Source organism: Ammospiza nelsoni, chromosome 10 (genome assembly GCF_027579445.1).
Source record: "Ammospiza nelsoni isolate bAmmNel1 chromosome 10, bAmmNel1.pri, whole genome shotgun sequence".
In the NCBI taxonomy this organism is placed as follows: Eukaryota; Metazoa; Chordata; class Aves; order Passeriformes; family Passerellidae; genus Ammospiza; species Ammospiza nelsoni.
Window position 1 is genome coordinate 12297226 of NC_080642.1, and position 26480 is coordinate 12323705.

Sequence of the window (26480 nt, forward strand, 5' to 3'; positions counted from 1 at the left end):
AACACCTGTCTGAGGATGGGCTGCAGCAGGAGGGTGCAAGAGGGCCAAGAAGGGTTGGGAAGGAGAGTCCCCATTCTTCAGGAACTGAGGGAAATGCAGCTGACTGGGCACGTAGTGCGGGAATCTGTGCCTGTGGGGATGAGGGCTCCTGGGCAGGCAGTGTCCTCAGGGACGCACAGCAAGCTCTGCTCCTGCCCCACAGCACAGCCGGGGGCAGCACCCTCCCAAAGGCTGCACGAGTCAGCCCAGGCTGCCACGGCCTCTCTGAGCTGAGCTCATTAGCGCCTGCAATCAGCAGGGCATGAAGGGGAGATAATTACACAGCGAGCACGGCTGGGCTACGTGCGGGCTCTATAAATAGCACGGTGCGGCCCTCGCTGCCCGCCGCGCTCCCTCAGGGCCCGGGGCTGGCGGCGCTGTGAGGGGAGCTGGGCCTCGGGGCTCTCTCTGCTGCCTGGGAAAAAACCAATAAAGCTCAATTAAATGTTTCATTTAACTACGCTTTTCCTAGCTGAAAAAAACCCGCAGTGAGTTCCCCAGTGGACTCTGATTTTGAACCAAAAAAAAAAAAGGAATTGATTTTTGGAAAAACTCCTAAGCGAAAGGTTTCAGCCTGGGGCGATAGTGGCCACATGCAGGTGTTCCCCCACAAACACTCTGGGACTCCACAGTGAGGGAGAAGTGCTCCTAACTCTACAGAGAGCATCCCCTGGCTGCAGGTAGAGAGCACAATGCCTGGCCCAGCTGCAGGGATGGCAGTGGGGCAGGGAGGGCACCTGGCCCCACACAGCCCTGTCTCCCAAGGTGTCACCCTGCGGCACCCATCATGGTCCTTTGGGCCAGCCCTGACACCCACAGCCACCCCCGAGCTGCTCAGTCCCCAGTAAAAGCCATGTTTGCTCATCACCCCACCCCTCCCCAGTGCTGGTGACACAAGCAGCCGGGCCTGTATTTCCAGCATGGCCCTTTCCAAACTGATGGCAAGGTCCTGCCCTGGCATGTGAAACCCCATGTCACTGGTGCCCCTAGTGTGCCCTGACCAGTAAACACCAGTAATGCTCCTCATCCTTCAGGGTGCATGACTTGGCTGCAAAACAAGGTGATCCAACCTCACCATGCAAGGCAAGGCAGCATGGTTTAATCACCTCTTTGCTGTTCCTTCCCTGGGGATGAGAAAATACTTGAAGACAAGGTTTTGTGCTATTTGGAAATGGATTGATTCAACACATCAGAGAGGGCAGGGCTCAGGATGCAGCCCATACCACAGCCTGTTGTCTCTGCATATCAGTTTGAGGTAGGAGAGCCTTTTCCCCAGTGAGTTCATTCATGGGCATGGGGGAAGGAGCCCAGGACACTCCTGCCACATGTATGGTGTGTTCTGTTATCAGGCTAAGCCACAATCAGCTCCCCACGCCTCTCTTGCATGTGCACATCACACAGATGCACACACAGAGTGTGAAACAAGCTGGGCTGGGCTGGAGGTGGTTAATGTTAATGAGCCATGGGCTGGAGATGGTTAGTGAGCTGTGCACGTCCCTGACACAGACCTGTGCAGCCAGCCAGGCTCACTGGGGCAGCATTTATTCAAGGAACAGCATGCTCAGCCTGAAGCTCACCCATTCATAGCACAGGCAGCTCCCAGCTCCCTCCAAACCAACCCTGGCTATGGTGGTGATGATCTTTAGAAATCCAGCTTGTTTATTTGCATTACTCACATGGGACAGATGTGGGATAAGCTATGTGGGCCACCACACTCAACTGCCCAGCAGATACACATCAGCTGCTTTTTACACATGATAAGTGCAGGAAACCTCCTGTTGCACAGGATTTCAGTTGTGCCACAGAAAAACAGCCAAGCGTATCTGATATCTGCAGCTTTATTCTTGTATAAAAGGTTAAAGGCAAAGCTAGACAAATGAAACTATTGCTACACATTCACTGAACACTTCTAGGACAACATAGGGCAGTAAAGCTTTTATTGCTCAGAAGAACCAACAGAAGGCTTTAAAGCTTATCTAGCATTCAATTTTTGTTTGTAAGTAACCCAATTTAAAGCAGCTTTTCAGTCTTTAAAGCCCTCTCACCTTTCTGGAATGCTTCAAAAGGAAGATGACCTGAGGACAGTGTCTGCTCTCCAGAGGGACCAGACCAACTCTCTGCATGAGGTGCAGAAATGGGCCACCAAGGAATGACAAATGAAACCCAACTGCCCACTGGGCACCCCTGCTGACCATCAGACAAGGCAAAGCTGCACAGCACCCAGGGAGCTGGGCCCTGCCCAGTGCAAAAGCAGAGGTCTCTGATGGTCCCTAGGCAGTTCCCATGCCCCAGCAGCTGAGGCACAGATGGGCACCAGATGGGCACCAAGGATTTGGCCAAGCAGAGTCAGGAGCTGAGCCCTGGATACAGTGGCTGTGGAGGTCCTGTTCCAACAACTGAACTGCCCTTCCTCTTGGAGGGTGAGGCTACAGGCAGTGGGATGTTGAATGCTCTTGGGATCCCTAGATTCCCCTGGGTTATGCTGGATCAGAGCTGGTCACCCTTCCTGAGGGACTGTTAGCGCAGCCACTATGGCCCTGCTGCAGTCAGAGCTGCCCCTGGGGACAGTGGGTGCCTCAGTCTTCAGGGATGGGGGTGTTGCAGTTGCCATGGTAAATTCTGACCTGCCCCTCACACCGGAAGTACTGGTCAAACACATCACTGTATCCATGGTCCCTCCACCACGTGCACAGCTGCCGGTTCCACGTGCAGTCAAGCACATGGAAAAGCTCTGGATGCTCCATCCCCACCATAGTGAAGAAATCCTGGTCCCCAAGGTGGCCCTTGAAGTGGTACTTCTCTGTCAGCTTCTGCACCATGGTGGGCTCCAGCAGCTGGTTGTAGAGCTTGGATTGCCTCATGGCTTCCAGGTTCAGGAGCAGGACACCACTGTTGAAGCCTGGCAGCCCATCAGGAGGGGGCTCCCCCACTTTGGTTTGGGGGTTCTCACGGCGATACTGCCAGAAGGTGTGCCTGGAAAGAGAGGAAGAACAGGCACAGGGATGTCAGGGAGGGCAGCCTGAAGAGCAGCCACCTCAAGTCTGGGCAGGTCTGGATCACAGCAAGGATCTACCACCCACCCAAGGGATCTCACCATGCTTGTCTTCTGTCTGGAGACACCCAGCCTCTCAGAACAGCCAGTGCTTCACAGGCCTCCTTTCTCTCTATCCCCCTGCACAGGATATTGACCAGACTTCAAACCACACTGCTTTACCATCTCCCAAAGCCTCTTTTGTTTGTACCAGCATCATTCTAGTGAGTCAAGTGGACACAGGATCGTGTGACTGCTCACACGGCTGTGCAGAGAGACAAAACCACATCCCCAGTGCCTTGGGTGAACCACCACAAGTGTCCTAATTTCAATTACCTAAGCAAGCAGTCCAGAAATTTCTTTGGCTCCTTCCTCAGTCCTGTGTCAGAGAACATACCTCACCATCCTGGCTACTTGCAGGAATTGAATTAATCCCATGCTATTCCCCAAGCAGCTGGATCTGCCCTCCAAAACTGCTCCCATTCAGTCTGAAAGTCTTCTTGCCTCAAACAGCATCCTCTGCTGCAAAGCTGAGCACCTGACAGCAGTCTGAGCCTGTTGTGTCAGAGGAGGGCAGGAGGAACCCATGACCCCGCCACTGTCTCACAGCCCAGGGCTGCCAGCACTGCCCTCTCCTTCCAGCCCTCACACTTAACATGAACTTACAGAAGGAACTTTTACACCTTGCTGTGAAAATGTCAAGGAGAAACACTGTTAGAAAGAATAAGGCAAGCCTGCCACTGGATCCTCTTCAAACCTGTCAGACACCACCCAAGTCTCCATGCAGCTCAAGGCAACAAGAACTGGGTAGATTTAACACCCAAATGTTTAAAGTGGTCCCATGCTTGGAAGCTGAAGCTGGACTCCCTCAGATGTAAGAACATGCAGGGACATTTGCCCCTGGGACAGCTCCAGAGGCAATGCTCTCCACTGCAAACATTTAAATTTAAATTTTTCTTCTAAGAAGCCATGTTGAGCTCCCACAGGCTCTTGCTCAGGCATCAGACTATCAAATCCATCCTTCTGGCCTGTGATCTGGGTCGCAGCACAGTGAGACTGGCCAAGGTGACAGTCAAGATAACACCATTATCAGCAGAATTATTCCAGCAGAAATGGTATATATTTTTTCCCCTATTTTTTTTCTCAGCAGAAATGTGGATCTGTTAATGATGTCAACTGTGAATATCTTTTTTATTTCCTGATCTGGAGAACCACAAGCATCAAGCAGCATCACTTCCTTAAAACTTTCCATTAAAGCACAGATATTTCCCATTTCATTAAAGGTCTTTACACCACTCCCTTCCACCTGATTCAGAACTGAAAGGGTTTTTCCCAGTGCCACTTTTCCATGGAAGGAGGGCTCAGTCTTGAAGCAGTCCTAGGGAAGGGGAGTGGAGGACAGGCTGCCTCATCAGAGCTCATGGGCAGCAGTGCTCATTGGATCTATAGCGTGGGGAAAGGATAAAGGGCTCTGCCTCTTCAAAGAGCAGTTGTGTCTTGAGGACAGGCAAAGACAACTCATGGATGGGTTGCTCCTTAGAAAAGGGAGGCAAAACACTCTCTATGCAGCATCACAGGGAAGCTCAACCTGCGAAGCCCAGCCATGCACCAATCAGCCTTCTGAAGTGTTCAGATCCAGGGAGTGGCTCAAGCCCACCTCTGCATCCTCTGCTCTCTGCTTCTCCCAGGCAGTGCCAAGAAAGCCATCCCCCTGCCCAGACCATTATGTTGGAAGCTGACAGGAGGGAGAGTGTAAGCAGTGCCACAGAGGGGAGCACATTTCCAGCTCCACAGCAGTGAAGCTGATTCCTTTCACATTCTTACCTCCAAACACATGCTGCTCAAGCTAAGGGACAAGATTACAGCCACTGCAAGCAGCCAGGACAAAAAAATTGCACCCAGGCCCTTGGCATTGCCAGGCCATAGTGGGGCTAAAGCAAATCTGTATAACATGACTCAGTTTTTCAGCAGTGCTGCTCCCCAGATGACTTGTGGATGGCTGATAACGTGCCCTTTTCTACAGGAAGAGGAGACAGCCTGACAATCAGCAATTGTTCAGCCCTTCCTCCCAGCACTGGCTGTGACAGGGCTGTCCTCCCCCGGCCGTGTGCGGAGTGTGGGGCTGACAGGGAGGGCAGGGCCATCCGCAGGGAGCGATGCTGAGGTGACATCCAGGATGTGATGAGCTGCAGGTGGCTCTGCAGTGCCCATGGTTTGGGATCCTGCTCACAGCTGAGCACAACAGCCTTGCCACTGCTGAGCTCAGGCCAACCAAGGGAAAGGTATCCTGGCAGGGCCACTGGCAGCAGCTGTTTAGACAGGATTTTTCTTGGCTTTTGTCTTTCAAGCAGGTTTTGGTCTCTGTCCTGCCAGGACAGAGAAGAGCATGGCTGAAAGGCACCTCCACCCAGTTAGAAGTGGAAGGAGTGACGATTATAAGAGCATTGTTTTCTTCAGAGGAGATGGGGCTGAAAAAGAACAACAACCAGCCAAACACCTGACACAGCCTGTACCCACTCCACTCTGTCCTGCCTCACATCCCCCCTTGGCACTCACCTCAAATTTTGGCAAAACATAGAGGCAAAACTCCAGGGGCTGGAAGAGCTTGCTGCCAGGATGTGCCCTTGAGATAATCATCAAGGAACTGAACCCCAGCTAGATGCAATGGAAATGTCTCCCTGACCCAAGCCCCTGGAGTGGCTGGGACCTCCCTGGGAACAGGCAGCTCAGGCAGGGCAGTGTGCCCTCCTCTCTGTGCCCCCAGCAGCAAAAGCCTGGGCAGGAAGGCAGCCCCACCAGGATGCAATGGAGCAGGAAGCTGTTAGCCAGGAGAAAGGGAGGAGAAAGGAAGAGGAGGCATTTGGGGCTTTTGTTAACTATTCTAACCCATCTAGATGGGAGGGGACAGAGGTGACCTGTGGCCCCAGACCCCGTGCCATGGTGCAGGGGAGCCGTGCGGGGCCTGCCGCGAGCGCCCGCCTGCAGCCCCAGCAGGCTTTGCTTTGAGGAGCTGTTTATAAACAGAGGCGGCGTGTGCTAGGAAACATCTGGAGAAGAGCATTTCCAAGCATTCAAACGGCAGGCCCAGGCAGCCCAGATAAAAAACGCTGCTTCCAGCAGGACTTCCCTTGCTGGCCCAGCACAGGGCGCCGCGGCCGCGCCTCCCCTGCCTCGCAGCCCGGCGGTCACGAGCCCCAGCTCACAAAGCTGCCATCACACCCTTCCAAACACCTTCACTGGGGACAGCTGCCAGGCCAGGAGGGACCACTCCAACACCAGCCGTACTCTGTAGGGCCTTCTCCACAGCAAGGGACAAACAAGCGGGGGAAAAACTTTGTTCAAATCTGTGAACTTCCACTCATTTACTTCAGCTCTGGGTTATGAGACAACTTAATGGGATAAGATGGAAACCTCTGGTAAAGCAGCTAGGTGCCTGAGCTGGCAGGAAAGGCAAGATGCAGGGGTTACTGCCAGCTGGGAGACCAGCAGCAAGCTCAAAGCACTTGCCCCACAAGCAGTAGACTGGGCTTGTGTGCCTGTACCCATCTGATGTTCAAGAGGCTACAACCCTGCCACACCAGCGGTGCAGCTGCCACTTGGCTTGCTGCTGAGGATGTGCACCTTCCCCATGAATCCACATCTCCAGGAATGCCTCTCCCCACAGGCATATGGGGAATCAAGGAACCAAGTCAAAATGACATGAAGTGAAATGAGATGCCAGGCCAAACCCAGGGTGCCTGTGGTTAGAAGATGCTCCTGGAAGGTTGCAGGGTGCAGCCAGTGTGCACTGCATGAGCCTATGCAGCTGCATGACCTCTCCCTCACCATAGGGAAAACAAACCAACAGTCATGGAATAAAGCCACAAAAATAGGGAATTTGCAAGAGTCTGGATGTAATAAGCATCCCAGAAAGAGTCAGCTCCTTGTGGAGCTCACTGATTTGCTCCTACCTCTCGCCAAGCACTGCCAGAGTTTGGGCAGCTGTCGGGGAGAGCAGGATGGGCAGCAGCAGCAGGCCAGCACCTTGAGGATGCCCTTTGTCAGCAAGCCTCTCTCACAGGGGTCAGGGGACCTTGAGCCCCATCCTTGAGCCAGGCATGAGGCTCCTGGAGCAGAAGGGAAGCACGTGCTGCCAGCCATCCCTCTCTGAGCCACTCCGACAGCAGCCCTGCCAGCCCACTAAACGCCAACTAAAACAAGCGCACGCTCTTGTACCTCCAAATATGCTGTTCAGTTCCTGAGCCAGAACACGGATGGCTGCCGGCGTTATCCCCAGCTGCAGGCACTTACCCAGCTGCTGTGCAATGAGCAGTGAGGCACAAGTGCACCTTGCTCCCTGCTCTGTGTGCTGCCAGGACTCCCCCAGGGTGGCAGGAGGACACAGCACCTGGCTGTGGTCCCACCAAGCAATCCCTGGCTGAGCTGCCCACCTGGTGGTGCCTGGGACCTGCGGGGCCCCACAGGGCTGCTCAAAGAGGCAGATGGGAAGGGAACCCCAATGTGAAGTATGCAGTGTCCTGATGGGGACAGGGGATGTGCTTGAAATGGGAGAGAGCAAAGGGGAGAACCCTGATAGCAGCTTCTGTCCTGCCTGGAGGGGAGGGTGTGGGCAGTGGGGAGGGGAGAGTGATGGGAATGATGACATGGTCCATTCAGGGGGTGATGGTGGCTTTCCCACTTCATCCTTAGCACAAAGTAAGAGCACAGCCAAGAAACTTCCCTGCACCCTTCTCCTCTTGGCTAATCCTCACTGGGGCAGGCAGCTGTCAGATCCTTACCATCACTGTGTTCAGCTGAGATTACCCTGCAGGAAAAGGCCAGCTCCCCTTCCTCCCTCTCCTCCCACCTCCAGAAGACATTGCAGCAATGAAGCAATGGAGGTGAGCCCTTCCAAGTTTTTGCCACACAAAGGGAGGCAACCACCCGGGGCAGCATCCAACCCAGCTCCCTCCTCCTGCCCTGGCAGCTGGACCTCGGCCTGGTGAGCTCAGCGGCTTCACAACAAAGCAGCCCTTGTTGCTAATTGCTTATTTTCCATGTGCAATTGCTAAACCCCTTAAAGAGCCAGGGCAGCAGGTTCAGTACCAGCCCATGCCACAGCACCTGAGCTGAGGCTGAACAGCTTGTGCAATCCAGGAAATCCCAGCTCCATGCTTCTCAGGAGCATCATGTACCCAGTGATGTGCAGTGGCATCACCAACACAGCAATACCCCTTGCCCTGCAGGGGAAAATGTCAACCTGGGGCAAAACAATGCCAATTTCCATCCTGGGACAAAGGGCAGGATGTGCTGGTGTGCACAGCAGGACCACCTTACCCTTCTCTGATGGGTTCAGGGTAAATGTCCAGCTCAGGCAAGACCTCCAGCCACCCCATGGAAAATACTGATGAAGCAACAGACTGAGCTCTTCAATGAGGACATCAGTAATTCCTTAATAAAAGTCTCACGTAATGCACAAATTATGTCTGTACAGTGCTGGTCCCTACCACAGCCCAGCCAACATGCCAAACTTTTAAAAGGCCTGTATTTAGAGCAGCAAATTGATTCTCACTGATGACATTTCTGCATGGACTTAGTCCAAAAGTGGGAACTCTTAAATAGATGACAAATGACAACTTGTGAACACAACTTGTGAACAAAACCTTTCTTTGGGACAGATTTTGAAGGGTGGCCCTTCCTCGCCATCAAACATTTGTACACCCCATGCCAGTGCTAAAATCATCCTCCAAATTCAGGTGGGACCATTAATCCCTGTCTGGGTCACAGCAGTTTCCTTCCATCTATAGAACAAACAGCACTGGTGGCAGTGCAGAGCAATGACCTGTGCATGTCAGACCATCTTCTATCAGTATCAGTACAGGAAGGGGGGCAACCCATCCACAGGGACACTGTAGAGCACTTTGGCCCTAATTATTGCTAAAACAGCAGATTTCTATTAACAACTGTGAATAAATTCTGCTCTGGCAGTGTTCTCTTGCGTGCCTTGGAAGCACAGGCTGCCTTCTCTGGGACACCCTTGCCTGCCAATGGAACTCTCGGGAACAGGGGAGATGTTTCACAGAAGCTCTCCCGTCACAGAAGCTCACCTGCTGCTTAATATAATTACTATTTGTGCTAATCAAGGCACAGTTGTGTTTGTCAGATTTCATCCAATTTATACATTGTTTTTAAATGGCATTTCAAGTTTGAATCATAGTGGGAATAAATTGGACAGATCTCATATATTAATGATATTCACAGCTGTAAACAACACAACCCTTTACCTTGTTGGATAATTTTTTAAATCAGAGGTAAAACTGAATTCCTCAAATTAATTCTTCTTCCAGTTCCCTGCAGGTTCTGTTTGTTCTGTAATTTTGGCTGCTTCTTGTCAGCCACTGCCAAACCAATTCCTAGAACCGTTTTCCCCATGCATCGAACAGCAGCACTTGTTACAAATCAAGTCAAAGTCTTGAAATGGTTTAAAATCCAAAGTGCACAGGGTTTGAGGCTTGCAGGACTGTGGGCAGGCAGCATTGACATCACAATGGCACAAATGGCAGGCATAAATTCTCCTGCCTTTACTCCTGAGGGGCCTGGGGAACAGAACCTTTTGTGGAAGCCAGCTCCCTGCTTCCTCAGGGCAAAAGCCCTTGGGAAATAGTGAAGTCTCCAAGTCAGGGCCACCTGCCTGCATGAAAAGTCCACAAAACCAGGAAAACTCAGACAGGAGGACCTGCCTGCTGGAGATGGTTATCTCCAGTTCTGGAAAGCTCCATTGCAGGCAGCAGCCCACCTGCAGTGTTACATCTTACAACCACCACTGCTGCCTCCGCCAGGGAAAATCCAGCTGCTCCTTGCTCGCAGCTGTCAGCCGTACTTTGGGGTTTTTTTAGATCCCAAGAGAAGGTACAGAATGTACCGTCTCAGCCCAGACTCTCTGACAGCCTGGTCTGGTTATGGATTTAGCATTAGCCTGCTTCCAGCCCAGGATAACTCCTTTCCTCTTCCAAACATCTGACAAAGTGACTTAGCGCTGGTGCCGCTGAGCTCCCACAAACACCCAGCACTGCAAGCGCCGCGGCCAGAGCTGCAGCCCTGCTTCCACCCACTAATGGGCTTCTCTGGCTTATTTCAGCAGCTCTCAAACAAACAAAACACATGTCACTGAGCACACAGCACACTTACAGCAGCTCCCATATGATCACAAGCAGAAACAAAGCCTTTCCTTTCTACAAAATAATGTCCTGTTTGAGTTCTTCCCAGTTTTTAGGCAGAGGCAAAGGCGAATGGCCTTGCAGCCACACAGGGACCCAAGTGTCGGCCCTTTGTAGTCTGTAGCTGCCCCTTTGATGTAGATATCCTTTCCTACTGGACAAACTTATCATTTCCAACACTGTGGATTCCCAAGATGCCTCAAGCTTTAATTAGCTTCTTGACACAGGGCACAGTAGTAAAGATCTCACCAAATAGCAGAAGTGGAAGCAGCAGCCACCCTTCCAGCCTCAGCTGTGTGCATTCCTGGACCTGTGAAGCTCTGGGATTTCTCCTGAGGCCCACCTTCACAGCAGGTATCTTCCTTCTACCTGGAAGGGGTAAAAGCACCCATCTGAGGATCTGTGGGTTAAGTCCTCCCTGTTGCCAGCAGACCATTCCTCCGAAGGAGACCTCCAAAGGGAGCATGATGGGAGCAGTTCTGAGGGCCCCAGGTGGTGCTGGCACACTGTGGGCACCCAGAGGCCACTGGCAGTGCCAGCAGCAGCAGTGCTTAGACAGAGAAGAGGCTGGGATGGGAATGGGAGCAGGGAGCACAGCCTGGCACACGGGGTCAGGCTGAGGCTGCTGAGGGCAGCTGTGCAATCAGTACCACTGCTCTGCTTCCTCTCACGTGCCACCAGTGTGACCCGACCGGTCTAGAACCAGGAAACACAGGAAGAATGGGGCTTAAGCTCTGCCTTCGGTAATCTGAGAGCTTTCAGGACATTTTGGGGAGTGCCACAGTATTACCTCATCCTGATCCTCTCAACCACATGGCTGTTTTGAAATGAGGAATCCTATCCCTTTGGCACCTGGCAGCACTGAGTTCATGCGTCTGGGAACAGGTGCTGAGCCAAGCCAGGCTGGCAGGGAGGAACAGGTAGGTCTGGGCTGCACTGGTGTGAGGATGCCATTGTCATGCCCTGATGGAGACCCTGCTATGCCCCAGGTGCAGCCCCAGTGCCCACACCTGCCAGCAGGCTAAGGGGCAGCAGGCCATGCTTCCATCACCAGCCATGGCACAGCTGCACTGCTGAGAGCACGGCTGAGCTGCTCTGCAGGGTCAGGCATGTACCCACACACCCCCAAGGACAGTGCCCTGCTGCCCTTCTGGTCGCTCCCATGCAGGCTGCATCTGCAAAGTTTCTCTGCAGGTTTCTTAGCAGGGCTCAAGAGCACCAGAGAGCCTGGACGTCTCAATTTGACCAAGATGTGGCACAGAAGGCTCAGTGCAACATAAATACTTATACAGACCATTATCACTCACTCTATGTAGCCTGGTGAGCAGGATTGGCCAGCACAAATGAGCAGCTGAAATGCTGCAGGGGACAATAGGACTTTTAATTAAGGTTATGACTCTGAAGAAGCACCTCCTTGCATGGAAAGCCTTTTGGATGATGCAAACTTTAGATGCAGAGTCTAATCTTTACATCAAAATCACTTATACTGAAGCCACAGCTCCTGATCTTGGCCACAATGTGAACCCTCTGCAGGCAGACACATGAGCAGGCATAAGCCAGCCTGGGAAGAGGCTCTTCTACAGGTCAATATTCAAACAGCAGCCTGGCAGGACAAATCCAGTGCTGCCATAGAAAGCTCAGAGGCATCTAGGAGCCTACTGCACAGTACCAGTGTCCTCAACAACCTCACCACAGTGGCACCTTCTTGTGGGATGAAGTTCTGCCTGCAGCCCCGTCCACAGAGGTGTTAACTGTAGCCCATGTCCCACACTGGATCCAACAGCCACAGGAAGGACAACATGCCTGACCCACGGACAGGGTGCCTCTTTTCCCTGCTGTGGCTGGAGAGACGGAAACCTGATGTGATGCCAGTGGCCTCGGACCTCAGATCACTTCCTGCACATGACATGGGCTCCTGCCACCTCCCCCTCTGCATCCAGGACTCCCTGCCAGACACTGCAGAGCAATCCATGTCCAGCTTCAGCAGGAGCTACTGCTCTCCACAGGCCACTCCAGTTCACCCTGAGTGGCCCCAAAGGACACCAGACACAGACTGGAACAGTTAAATCCCAGCACTGGCCTAGCAGGAGGGCTGGGAGATCCTGTTGCTCAGAGAAATGTGTTTGTCCAAGACAAACAGTGGCCGGGCATTGTTTCAGCATGAGTCAAGCGAGTGGAAACACTCCCGTGCCATCCTGTTTTGCTGTCTGGAGGTTTCCCCTACCTTCAGGATATGCAGACCGGCTCCGGGATGTTTCCGATTCGCTGTTCTCTTACTCCTCCATTTCCTGGAATGTCTGTGCCCAGCACTGCTCATTGCACCAGTGCAGCAGCCTGAGCCTTCTGCAGCCCCAACCTGTGCCTACAAAGTGCCGCCCACAGCCAGGCAGCCGATGGGCAGCTGATAGAAAGAGGGTGGATTGATCTCCATCCATCTTTCCCATTGCTACACAGCAGGAAAGGTGGCACCCAGACCCTTTCTGGCCACTGCCTTACCCTGCCCCAGGGAACCGAGTCCACAGCTCCACAAGCAAGCTCAGGACAGCTCTGCTAATTCACCCCAAGTCCTCTGATGCTTTGGGGCAATGCTAGTGCTGCAGAGAGCTGTGTGAAATGGTGAAGAAAACGTAAGTGGCAACACAGAGACCCCACAATCACCCTGTAATCCTCCTCCCTCCCCACAACCCTTTCCCCAGCTGAGGCTTCCAGCCTGCACACACGGCAAACAATGCGGCTGGAGCTGACACCTGTTGTTTCACACCTACAATATGTTTTTTATCTTTCTAAAAGTACAAAAATAGTAAAGAATTTTTATTTTATAAAGACATCCATGCTTTGTCAGCTCATGTTTGTGTCTGGAAACCCTTTTAGCAGTGAGGTGTGAGCCCCACAGGGTGCAGGGCTTGGCAGGAGGGCAGGCTGGAGTTTGCACAGCTCGCCCCACAACGGGTGATCTGGCGACAAGAAGGATCAAGAACTTGTTTTCACATGAAGATCAAAACAACACAAGAAGAAAAGCACAACATAGCCCAAAGTGACCCAGAATGTCAAAACTGCAACAACAGAAAGTTCAGCCCAAAAATGCAGCCTGTGAGGGCTATTATTGCTTGGCATGTTTGTCCCCACCACGGGTGGCAGGAGGGGGAGAACACAGCTATGGCTTGGGTCAGGTATTCAGTGCTCAGCCCATGATCCCCTGCCTTCTCCCCTGCCATGCTGAAAGGCTCTCCAGTGGAGGCCCTCAAACCTTAATTCAGTCCTTTCCAGGCACACCCAGTCCCACAAACCACATCCAGGCAGCAGATCACCATCCCCACTCCCTAGTTATGCATTGAAATAATGAAAAACCCTGCAGAGACAAAAACAAAGTGATTCCACCCTGCACTAATTGCAGACAAACGAGTTCTTGATTTACCCTGTTCCAGCACCACTAACGACAGGGATCAGCCCTGCTGGGCCCACCGAGGTCACAGCCTCACAGCCTGCAGCCACTCTTGGCTGGGGCTCTTCCCTCCGTCCCCTTTTAAGCTCTAACAATTGCATATGATTAACTGGGGCTGGATTTACCATTCTGGGCACCAAAATCCTGTCAGGACACCCAAAGCAGATACAGGAGCCCTCTACTCTCCAAGCATGGTGTCACCCTGTGGAGACAAGACCTCAGCATCGGTGTTCCTCTAGTGCCAGCTCTTCCTGCCAAGAGTATACAAATCAGGAGAGAGGCAACACCTATGCCACAGACAGAGAGATGTCTTTTTCCAGCTCAGAAATAGCGGTGACTTCTGTAGTTCGAGCAATCACACTCTGTCATACGGTTTAGGCTTCCAGGAAGCAATTGGTAGTGACTTACAACCATCAATCCCGTGTTGATGAACTTCTGTCTCTACCCTCTTCTCATCTGGATGCACAAGCAGCAAGAAAGGCTGGTCCAGATCTTTCAGCTCAGCCTGTGCCCAAGAGTGCTGCTGGTCATGTTCTAAGAGGCTCAGCAGGGAAGTAGGATTCCAGCAGGGAAGGAAAAGACATACAGACCTCTTAGGGTTTTTTATCTTTCTCCAAGAACTTTTCCATTAGGATTAGCAAATCTAGCCAAGCCATCTCAGATGCTCAAACTCAGCTCGACTGAGATTCAATAAGGCATCTTGGGATAATTACCTGGTCTACCCTGGATTAAAAGAAAACCTGAGGTCCATCCTTAGAACAATGGCTAAACGAAACCAATTTCTCTAAGCACATGGAAACATCCCTGTGTCCCTGAATCCCACCAGTGGAGTGATTTGCATTATTTCCTATGAGTGGGAAGGACTGAGCCACCTCTTGGTGAGTGGTTTCCAGCACAGTTGGCAGTGGCTGTGGACCAAGGGTCTGAAGAGCAAGGGACCATGAGGCCACCTTCATGCTTGCAAGCCCAGGTAAGCAAGAGCTGCCCATTCAGCCTTCCCTGGGGGAAGCAGAAAGTGCACTCCAGGGACCCAGAACCTCACTGCTGCCCAAACTCAATCCCTACTCTCTGCAATACTCTCAGCCAAAACTTCAGCGCGCCAACACGCAAACAATTACAGCACCTCAGCAGGCATGGCTAGGCAAACATGATGTACATGATGTACTCTAGATGCACTGGAGTCCAGGCATGGATTTGGCACTGATGATCAAGAATTTGCCTCTGAAAGTCTTGTGATGGTGTGTGAGAACAAGCAAACAAACCACAGCAACACTGTATGGTTTGCTCATATCAATTTACAAGTTTCAGATTAAAGCCCCCTGCAGGGACAGTGGACTGGTCTCCACCATCTCCATCCATCTCCATAAACCACTGCTCTCTGGGGTTTTTTCCAAAGAGCAACCTGAGTAGAAGAGAAGCCAGCAGCCACCTGCTGCCCACTCCCTGCTCCCCCCAGGGAGGGGGCTATACCTGTACACTGGTTGCATTTCTCTGGCAATCCCAATGACTGCTCCCTCTGGGAAGTTGTCAAACTCATCAAACAGCTCTCGGATGTTGGTCTTGTACTTCAGGTCCAAGTCTACCTGGATGATCTGTGTTATTTCTGAAAGCACAAAGAGGAAAAGTCAGCAATATAAGACAAAAGTGTAACCTGTGATTACCACCAGCTACTGGAGGAGCTGAATCCAATGAGGATTTGGTGCAGTCTACTCCATGGGCAACTCACATCTAACACAATCCAGCTGCAACCTCTGCATGAAGCAAACAAACTTCAACCATCACGAATCATTTACCACTGTGTGTTTACTTCAGAAATCACTTCTGGTGACCCCCTGCCTCTATCCACTCCCTCCTTCCTTCCAGAATACTGGTTTTCCATATAACTGATAAAAGCAAGAGGTAGCTTCAACCTAGCCTTTCTCCATTTCTGGAAGTGCTTCTGTAGTGCCAGCCCTGCAAAATTCCATGTTTACTTTCAGCTACCAACTCCATGAATGTTTCCCACCTCCATCCCAGACAGCATCCATCCTGGCCCAACATATCAAAGCAATTCCCATCATGGACAGCATCAGTTCACCACATGACACTTCCAGTATCACCTGCACCAACCCATTAGCTCCCAGCAGCTTGCCATGGGCTTCCCTGAGGAAGAGGCCACAGAGGTGACAGCCCTGTGCCTGCACAGAACTGCTGGTGATCTGCAGCAGCCTGGAACACTGTTACTGCTGGTGGTACCCTCTCAGAGGCAAGGGGGGTTTTAAAGACATGGAAACATCTTCCACTTGCAGTGAGACATAAGAGCAAGGAAAGGCTGGAGGACATAATTCTCAAGGCTGGGCCTTAAGTACTTAACAGGGTCAGGCCCCTGCTTGAATTTGTCCCAGTCTCCTCTGCAGCATGAGAAAGACTGAAAGATGGAGATGCTGCTTGGGAGAGTGTGGAGGAGATGTGCCTTGACAAGACTGCTCATCCCAGGTGGATCTGGGGATGCTGCATGGATTGCAGCAGGCCACGTGCAATGCAGCAAGTGCAGACACTACAAGAGATCAAGCCATTAGATGGGATCATCCAGCAACAAGCAAAGGCATGGTCATCTTCTGGCCAGGCCAGCTCAGCTCAGCCCTTCTCAGGGACTGTGAGTGGAGCCATCCCCAGAGTATTATGTAATGCCCCCTCTACTTATATGTGTTATAAAAGCCAAGAGCAAATTGGCCAGGTTGCTTAGCACTCAGCAGTAATTGGATTGTAAGGCTGTGTCAGTCTTTTGGTCCCACTCATCATGCACAGGTGCCCTTACAGCTCCCTGCAGGCTAGACCTGCCTGTCACCACCACTTTCAGAGCAATTAGCAAAGCAAGCCTTCATCCTTCCTCCTGCCCAGTACCTGCAAGCAGGAGGACAAGCCCTGCCTGCCCTCACCTTCTGATGTGCCTATGGGCAGGGCTTCCCATCACCCTGGTGTTGCTGGGGCAGTGCACCCATGGTTCCTGATATCTTCACCTTGTTGTGCTTGGGACAGGCTGCTGGCTACTCCTGGCTGCTGAGAGCAGGAGGCAATGGCTCTGTTTTCAGCCCCCAAAGCCACCAAGGGACTAGAGACCCAGAGGCATTGAGAGCAGCCAGGCACCAGCAGTTATCCCCCAGCACAGGAGTGCAGCTTTGCATTTTCAAAAGTGTTCATTGCTTGGTGTTTGTGTTTCAAGCAGATGCTGGGCTGTACAGCAGCTCTGAATTTTTTGCAGATCTTGCACTAATCTAGGACTCTTGGCAATTGGTCATACCTACCACACTGTCCTCATTTGAGAGCAAAAAGGGCCTGTGAGGTTAAGCAAGAAATATACTGCTTACACTGCAAAGCACGCAAGCAGAAACATAAATCAAGGAGAAACAGTATCTGAGCTACAACTCGGGCTGTATCTCAATTTATTTTTTTAACATCCATCATGCTCTATCTGCTAAAGCGAAAGGCCATGCTCCCTTCAGCTGTCAGTATGGCAATCCTCAGGCCTACCTAGTGTTTACCATCACCATAATCCTCTGTTTGCAGAGATTTAAACCCCAGGCGCAGTAAATTACCACAGGCTAAAGCAGGTCTTGACCTGAAAGCAATTTCCCCCAGCCTTCCGAACTGCCTCAAAAATGGCCAATGCAACTGAAGCATATGAATCAGCAGAGCAGAGGACTTCTGCAGTGAGGAACAAGACAAGTATCCCACATGCACCCAACCTCCCCAGTGGCTCAAACCTCAGTGGGGCAAACCCCCAAATCCAAAACATTACCACACTTGAGAATACCCAGACTGGTCACAAAACTCCAGGACAAGAAGACCTTGGACTTACAGCACAATCTCAGCTCCAGAGAAATGTGGGGAGTCTGAGCCCTACAAGAGACTGGGAAGAGGGGATGGGATTCCCAAGGGCATCCCAGCACCACTCCCCCTGGTGCACAGCAGCCTCATCAGGTTTCAATTAAATCAACTGTGAGCCATGTCATCCGATTGTTCTGTAAAATTACAGCTGAACACAACTGCAGTTTATCACAGTGGAGAACGAAAGCTGAGCTTGAAGGAAGCTCTAATCCCAACCCTGCCTGCCCCAGCACCTCAGTGGGTGAAAGCTCTGGAGGGTCCCTGTAGCCCAGCCAGCTGTCCCCAGAAGCCCCAGCTAAGCAGGGGGCTGAGCTGAGCACAGCTGCAGTGCCAGGCAGGGATGGCAGTGCCACAGGAGGCCAGCATGGAGACACACAGTTTATTTACACACACACCCTGCCTTCTCCATCCTGCCCTTCCTTAGAGGCTTCCCATGTTTGGCTCACCCCAGCACACTGGTCCATGCTGTGCACTGTGCTTCCCACAGAGAATACTCACCAAGAAATGAGACCCAGAAAGCACCAAGTACTTTTTTTCCTTTGATTTTTTTAAATTTTAATTTTTTTTTTGTTAAAGCAAGCATGAACTGCAACACTGAGATGTAAGTGAGCATGGGTGACATGAAGCATCACTTTGCCAGATGCAGCTTGCATGCACAGATTAATGGCTGAGATGATTTCTCTGCCTGGGCCTGGCAAGGGGCCAGGCACTAACATTTCTGATGTGTCATGCTCTCTCACCCTTCCACCGAGCCTTTGTCCTGGCTGCCATGTGGGGGCGGAGGGATCGCGTGCTCTCTTAGGCACAAGCTGCTCACAGGGATCCAGCTGGAAATGTGGGAAAAGGCTGAGTGTTCTGCTCAGCAGGGAGTTTTCTAACTTTGCCACACTGTGTAGAACCCTCCTCTCTGTTCAGCTCCAGCTCCTCCAGCCACGGCATGGAGAGGGGAGCTGTGCAATTCAGAGATGGTCTCCATTAGCAGTGACAGCTTTACAGGACAGGTTGGCCCCATTTAAAGCTCGTAATCTTTTACTGCTGCCTTGTATCAGCAGCTACAGCAGGGCTGTGCTCCAGGCTCGGCTCAAAACCTCCCCAGCCCCGCCCAGAGGTTTACGTGCCTCATCCCACCACAGCCTCATCCAGTGAGGGGGCAGAGGCAGGCAGAGGTCATGTCGCTGTGCCCTGCTGCCCCACATTCTCTGCCAGGACCCAGCACACAGATAGGCACCCCTTTGGTGTACTGAGGGGCACAGCAGCTTGTCTAGATGCTCTGAAAGGCACCCAGGAGCCCCTGTGGTAGCAGGCAGCTTCTGGAGCAAGTCTAACAGCCCTTCCCAGGAAGAATGGACCCCAAAAACTGCCCCAGGGCACAGCAGGGATAGAGCAGGTATGCAGTGGGCCAGGCCACCCCACCACTGGAATGACACTTAGGAGCAAACTTGGTCTAGATGAGCAATCTGATTTACCAAGTGACACACCTGTCCATGGCAGGGGGGCTGGACACAGATGAACTTCAGAGTCCCTTCCAACCCAAACCATTGTAAGACTATGAAATTGCTCTTCCCAGAAATGTCAGGCAGGATCATGAACGGCAGCAGGGGGCACAGGGAGGAGGTGAGCTGCTTTGGTGGACCTAGCCAGAGCTCTGGTGATGTCATGCAGCTTCATGCCAACGAGGAGAGACTCCTCCAACACAGAATCATGAAATTATTTAGACTGGAAAAGACCTTTAAGATCATCGAGGCCAACTGTTAACCTGGCACATATCAGGTGGGAGCACCTTGACCTCCCCTGCATCACAGCAGTGACTTTTGGGACCAGAGGTGCTTCAAGAGGTCAGATCAACAGGGGCATTGCTGGGATTGCTGCCCCAGCTGTGACCCAGGCACACCACTTTGCCTTTTCCCACAGAGCCCAGCACCTCCCAGTCCTGCAACACAGGGAGGCAGGACCCCACTCCATCCTTCAGGAGGCAGTGCAGGGCGGTGGCTGGGTGATGGCCTGGGCAGGGCTGGGACACAGAGCTGCTGGAGACAGAGCAGCTCAGTGAACCTTCTGCAGCTGCAGCCAGCACGGGTGACACAGTGCAGCCAAGTGACAGGAGTGTCCCCTGCTGGCTGCAGCTCTGGGTGTTGCAGAGCTGCAGTGGGCTGTGGCAAAGGGCCAGGGGGTGGCTGTTCATTTTGCCACTTGACTGGACCACCAGAAGGAAGAGAGCCAAGCAACCAAAGCTCTGAGTTGGAGTCAGAATGGCTGGGGATCACTGGTCTACAAATGCTGGGCACACCTGGACAGCTGCCCCTCCACCTCTCTGAATCACTTTGAGCAATGTTTTTTAGTCAGGATTTTTAGCTGTGCCCATCATGGCAGGAGAAGATCCCAAGGGAAGAAGGAGCTGTGAAGGACCAGCAGTGACTTTTAGATGGCTGTCTTGGGCCATAAACGTCCTGGAGCAGGGCAGCAGCCGGCAGCTGCAGCGGGCAGCGTGCCTGAGGAGCAACACGTGGATCCACAAAGCTGCCTGTGCTGGCTGTGAAACCACAACCCTCCGCCCTCACTGCCTCTGAGAGATGTGTGGCCAAGAAAAACTCCACTCCCCCAGCCAGCACCATGGCCAAGCATGGATGCAGAGTGGGTGACAGGCTCCAGAGGTCCTTGTGCAACCCAGAGGGTACTGCCCAGCAGCAGCAGCCAGCTGTCCCCAAAAGCCTCAGCTGCAGCAGGGCACGAGAACAGCTGCAGTGCCAGGCAGGGATGCCAGCACCTCAACAAGCCCAGTATGGAGGCACACAGTTTATTTACACAAACATGCTGGGTTCTCCATCCTGCCCTTCATTAGAGGCTCCCTGGGTTTGGCTCACCCCTGCACTGGCAGCTGCCCCTGGCTGCTCTCCCTGCTGCTGTCAGCAGGGCTGTGAGCAGCTTCCTCTCTGGCTGTGTGCTCCCCTGGCCAGGCCTTGTTTTCTCCACACACAGCCTCCCCTCTGTGCCCAGCATTAATCACTGCTGCCTGCCCAGCTGACCTCGGCAGCACCAGAGAGCCTCACCCAGAGGAAGCAGCCAAGGCAGGGGCAAACAGGCACGTGTGCAAGCACAACACACTCCTCAGAGCCTGCTGCCACTGAGCTGGCAGCTGGGGGGGCTGCAGTCCCCCTTCCCAGGACATGGTGCTGTTCCAGAGCCCACCCTCCCCAGAGAAGATGATGCTACAAAGCCCTGCACCAGCACAGCTTGCCAAGGTGCAGAGCAGCTTACCTTCCAGCTGTGTGCCTCAACACAGGTCCTGCTGTCTGCCATGCAGCCAAGGGTCCCCTCCATGCCTTGGGACAGCCCAGCAGCCTCCTCCCCATCAAACAGCCTCCTCCCTGCACACAGAGCTCCAGGGAAGTGCAGGGGTGATGTGCCCCAGCAGCCTGGCTGCTAACCAGCTTTCTGCAGCACTGATTAGGCACCAGCAGCGCAGAGCAGTGGCTGAAGCACAGCAGCTAATAAGCCTATCAGCTAATTAAAAAATTAGGCTGTCTGCCAGAGATAGATGACAAATCATTGCTACCACCCACGCAGGGCAGGCACCTGGGTGAGCTCAGGGGTCTGCAGCAGCAGCAATGTTCCCAGGTACTGACAGCAGCATCACTTGGATTGCCTTGCTCCACACCCCACAGCCATCTCCTGAGGGGAGATGGATGTGTTCTATTCCAGGAAATTAATTTTTCCTGTGCATCCAAGTGTCCCCTTGTAATCCATCAAGGTCTGAGGGACTCATATTTAGCAGTACTCAACACCTTGGCTCTTACCTGGACTCAAAGGCAGCAACATGGCTAAGCATGCAATAGGTTTCAGGATGGAGGTGGAGATGCTGTTTGCCTTGTATTTAATACATGCTACTGCTGGGGGAGGAGTGTGAAAACACTTTTTGGAGCTGGAGGAAGAGCAGCAGGAAATCTTTTAATCAGACAAAATAAGGTTTGATTCCAGGTTGCTATAAATTACAAAAGAGTGGATGGAAAGCTGTAAAGTAATGAGCAGGTGAGATGGAAAGGGAAACCAAAAAGAGACACAGGAAAATAAATTTTCTGGGCTCAGATCCCAGTGAACTGCACACACTGGGGGAAAGGGCTGCAGGCAGATTTTGTCCTTGTTTCTTCCTGCTAAACTCTAATGAGCTATGGCAGAGCAGGGAGAGGCTGTGGGGGAAAGCAGCCCTGGCATCAACACAGGGTGACCCCCAGCAGCTTCCAGTCCTTTGGGAATGGGGCAGCTGCTCTGGCTGGGGAGACAGGAGGGCAGCACCCACCACAGCACTGGGTGATGAGACCCTGCTCTCTGTGGGAGCGGGGGGAGCAGCCAGCCCTGGCCTGACAGATCTAGGACATCCAAAAATAATCGATGGTGACACTGCAGCAAGGGGCAGGCAGTGGAAATGATGAGAAGTGACACTACCCCGGGGGCTGCAGGCCACGTCAGCCCCAGAGGCAGCAGTGCCACAGGGAAGGGGTCTGTGCTGTGATGCAGCACTCAGGAGACTTCCAGGCACTTGCTGAGCAGCAGCCACGTCCCCCCCTCATCACAGCAGCCCTTCCTGGTGCCTCCTCCACACCAGGGCTGGAGCCAAGGAGCTCTCCTGCCAGGACAGGCATGTCCCACAGGCATAATCCCACAGATGGGACTAGCAGCTCCTCTCAGCAGATGTGGACCCCTCTACAAGGCCACAGCCTCCAGTGTTTACCTGGGGTGGGCTTACTCAGAGGTCTGCTCTTGCCTGCTCCTGAAAAGCATCATGAAAACAGCTCTCTCAGCACAACAGGCTCATCCCAGCAAGGAACAATGGCTGGCACAGCCATCCCTATTGCTCGCAAAATGATCACTCCAGCGTCTTCCCTTCCCATCACAGGACCTGACATAAGTGCTTGCAGCTCAGAGACAGGCTGGGAAGGGAGTCTGGCTGTTTTTCACGTGCTTGTGGCACAAAGCAGGGAGGGAGGTTATGAGAGCACATCAGAAACTATTAACGCTCCCTCCATCCCTGTAAAGACGGAAACATTTTTGCCAGAAAGCAAATCCTTCAGCTACTGCAGCATCCCTTGGGAGCTGTGGGGCCAACTCCCATGACTCTGCCACAGACCCCAATTTTCTGTACCTTTTCCCAACATCTCCCCGTTGGTAGCACACAATCAAGCTTGAAGCATGTGGGACGTGGGCACTCTCCTTCCAGCCCTCTCCCTCCCAACAGCTGCATCTCTGCATTCCCTGATGTGGTGGGGCTCAGCAGTGGTGGCAGTGCTCAGCCAGCAGGAAAGGATCAGCAGTGACGCACTTTCAAATGCTCACTTATTACAATTATTACAGCGATTTGCTGAGTTCTGTGGGCAGCTGCCCTGTGCACCAGGAATTGCTCTGCAGCTGACAGGAGGAAGAAGGGGGAGTGATGCCTCCCCACCTCCCTCCACCTCAGAGACCTCTGATGCCCTGTGTGACACAGGATGTGTGCAGTGCAGCTCTGCACGTGGGTGCTGTTGAGGGGACACACCACACGTGGCACCCTCCAGGCAAACAGAGTCCAACCTGGGCAATCCCATGCTGTGGATTGAAACAGTGCAGAGGCAACGTTGAATCCTCATGCACACATCCCTACAAAAGCAATCAACAATGTGTTCAAGATGCTGCCTGTGGGATAGCATTCCTTCCAGAAGGCCACTAGCAGAAGACAGTTACTGGTTGAGGCATTATTCCAGTACCCAGAGTGCTTTCCTGGTACCTCTGTGCTTAACCCTTCCCCCAGCTGCCAGGCTCTCCACCTCCACAGCCAGAGCAGGAGTGCTCCAGGTGCCCGGCCTCGGCACAGGCAAAGTGCCCTGAGAAAGCACAGCACAGCTCAGTGCCTGCTCCAACACGTCTCCTGGCTGGCCTTTGTCTTCCCTCCAGCTCTGCTTGGTGGGAAAAGCATAAGCTGATGTTCACAGAGGCCTCTGTCTCCAGGCTGGTAATCCCAGAGCAGACAAAGGCTGATATCAGTTTCGTGGGAGACCAAGCCACAGCCAGCAGCTGGATCCTGCTGCAGGCAGCACCAAACCCCAAGCGACTGGGGCTTGGTCATTGTCAGCCTGCTTGGACAAACATCATTATAATCTGGTCTGTGCTAAACAATCAGTACAACTGTTGATAAGAACCTGGACAAATTGCCCTGTTCAGAGTCTGAAGCCAGGGAGACCACTGGACTGAAGCCAGGGAGACCACATGGATCCTGATGTGTCACAGGTGCTGTCTGGACACTGGCTATGCAGCCAAAGACACAGCTCCCTGCTGGCAGTCCCTTCCCCAGACACAGAGCTGCTTATTCGCCCCCAGCAGCCACCCCTGCTTCCCCCAGCACCCACATCTGTGTCCTCCTGACATGCTCCTGCACAGCTGGCAGCTCCAGGACACACTGGGCTTGCTGTCCAACACACAGCAGCTGGCTGTGATTCCCTCATCCATGAGGCAGCCCAGCACCTACAGCATCCTGCAGAAAGGAGCTCTACAGATCACCACACTCTGTTTTGAACATGCTTTTCACCAATTTTGATGTCTCCCAGTGCCTGTACAAACTTCTGCCTTGTATGGCTCATGGTTTCATGGACCACACCATAACCCCCCTGGCCAGCCCCCTCCCAGACTGGAGGGTCCCAGTCAGCCAGGCTTGTCTCACACAGAAGCCAAGGCCCTCTTTAAATCTCTTTCATTTTTTACCAGATGTTGACATGCCATAAATTTTGGCAATATATAACAATTAGTTCCACTCTGTTCTCCTTCCTCATAGCTCCACACCTTTATTTAGTCCCACAGAGACTTACCCTCTTCTCCCACTGCTGCCTAGTCTCCCTACAAGCCCCCTGTGAACAGCCTCACCACCAGCAGAACAAGCTCCTGAGTTTTCAGGCAGCAAGTACCCAGCTGCATCCTCAGCACCTGGAAGATGCAGAATGCTGCATGAGGGCTAAACTCACACCCTGCAGAGCCCAGGGGGCTTGTGCTCATGTTCCCACCCTTTATCAAGCCTGAAGCTTCTGCCTTCAGGCTGGGCTGGACAGTAAGAGAGAAACCAGCCCCCACATGCTGCCAGGGAGAAGATCACTACACCCAGAGATGCTGCTACTCCCCAAGGAGACAGCCAGCTTCAGCAGCCAGGAAACTCTGCTACCTCCAATTTGTCAAATACCATCTCCAGTCAAGTTCTGCTAAACACCCTCACTCCATGGAAGTGAAGCACAGTACTGTCAGCCAGGATTCTGAGCCTCCCCTGAACTAATGGGACTCCACTCCTCTAAGTTGGCAGAGATAAGCCACAAAGCTGCTTCTGTGTCATGTCTCATTTTCCCTTTGCTTCTTATTCTCCCACAGGGTCATCCTGCTGCAGCACCATCAGCAACACCAATGGAATTGAACACCAAATGGTGTCTTCGAAGCTCTACCCAGCTGCTGGGTGCTGCTGGCTCTCCCTTGGCCCACCAGCTCCTTAGGAAGAACACTTGTTAAATAAATTTTTCTTGGAAACAACCTTGGGCCAAGAATGGGCACCAAGAATTCCCTGGGGAGCTCCCAGCTTTCCCAGGCTGCCCTTCTCTCACATCAACTCCTCCTCCCCTCCCTTGTGGCACCAGGAGTCTGTCCCCAGACCTCGCCTGCCAGACAGACCTGCCCAGACATTACTTCATGTACCCACAGAAGGGTGATAAAAAGCTTGCTGGGCTGCCTCATTTACACAACAAAAATGACAAGTGATAGAGGGATCAAAGCCAGTCAGGAAGGAAGAGGTCCCCTCTGGATGGGCCCACTGAAAAGGAAAGTGAAAATATCTGGGTCCTTGTTCTTCCTCCTCCTCTTTGCATTGCTCTGCGAGTCTCAAGACCATTTCATGCTGACATTGTCCTCATCCTGGCAGCTCCTTCTAAGCTTGAACCTGCTTGTCCTCTCTGTGCAACTTTCCCCTCACTTCCCCCTTCCATCAGAACCATTCTGATGGACCAAGCACTGCTCCAGCTCCCTGGGCCTGGCCACACCACATTAAATGGGGATTTATGAGCCTCGAGCACAGACAAGAGTTATGCAGTCTGCACTTCTGTGTGCTCCATACCAACTCCCCAGCTGGTTTAAATCAGATTAACTCCACTGATGTAAAACATTTAAGGCAAGAGTGTCCCATGATTTACACCAGCTAAGAAGCTGTTATATTATAACTTGGCAGCTGCAGGTTTTAGATGTGAAGTTTTTTTGGCAAAGATCCCAAGCAACAGTAAACGACAGAGCAGCTGAGTGGCAAACCCCATTTATCCTCAGTGCAATGTGCATGCAGCCAGCACATGGCCCACAAAAGTCCCTAAAAAAAATAAAATAACCTGGTGTTCAGTTTTTAGTGCCACCAGTCTGCAAAGTCAATGCCTCATCATAATCCATAGAATCCAAACAAATCACTAAATCATGACACTGTGGAAATGCCTCTCTTCAAAAAAATGATATATTTGGTAAACTAAAGCCAGGCAATTTTAGTACAAAGGTCGCTTGCTACTGAAAAAATCCCTATAGACTGATTGATGCAAATGCAAATGAACACACCAGAGAGTTTAGCATTCAGATCAGAGCCTTCATTTCTGCTAGAGGATGCTCAAGCTTCCAATCAAATCTGGATTCCACAAAAAGTGGCGCTAATGCTGTGGAGCCAGATGTGCTTGGAGAGGTGCACAAAAAGACACAGCACGCAGGGCAGAACACAACATTCAAGGCAGAAGAAATGGCAAAGAAATACACCAGGAAAAATGGTAATTTTGCCTGAAAAATGGTAATACTGCCTGAAAAAGAGGGCTTGGTCCTTTCTTCTCCGACTTAGCAAAGTGGCTTGTTCAGCCCAGTAGATACTGCTTGTCAGAGTCAG

At 52.4% G+C, this 26480-nt stretch overlaps 1 protein-coding gene across 1 annotated transcript in view; it reads right to left on the reverse strand.

The window, feature by feature from the left end:
• Positions 1-1861: 1861 nt before the first annotated feature.
• XXYLT1 (xyloside xylosyltransferase 1) overlaps positions 1862-26480 on the reverse strand; it is a 32480-nt gene continuing 7861 nt past the window's right edge. The window contains exons 3-4 of the mRNA XM_059479183.1: positions 15179-15311; positions 1862-3012 (exon numbers count right to left, since the gene is read on the reverse strand). Coding sequence (XP_059335166.1) covers positions 2616-3012; positions 15179-15311 — 530 coding nt within the window. The 3' untranslated portion in view covers positions 1862-2615. The remainder of the gene's footprint in view (positions 3013-15178; positions 15312-26480) is intronic.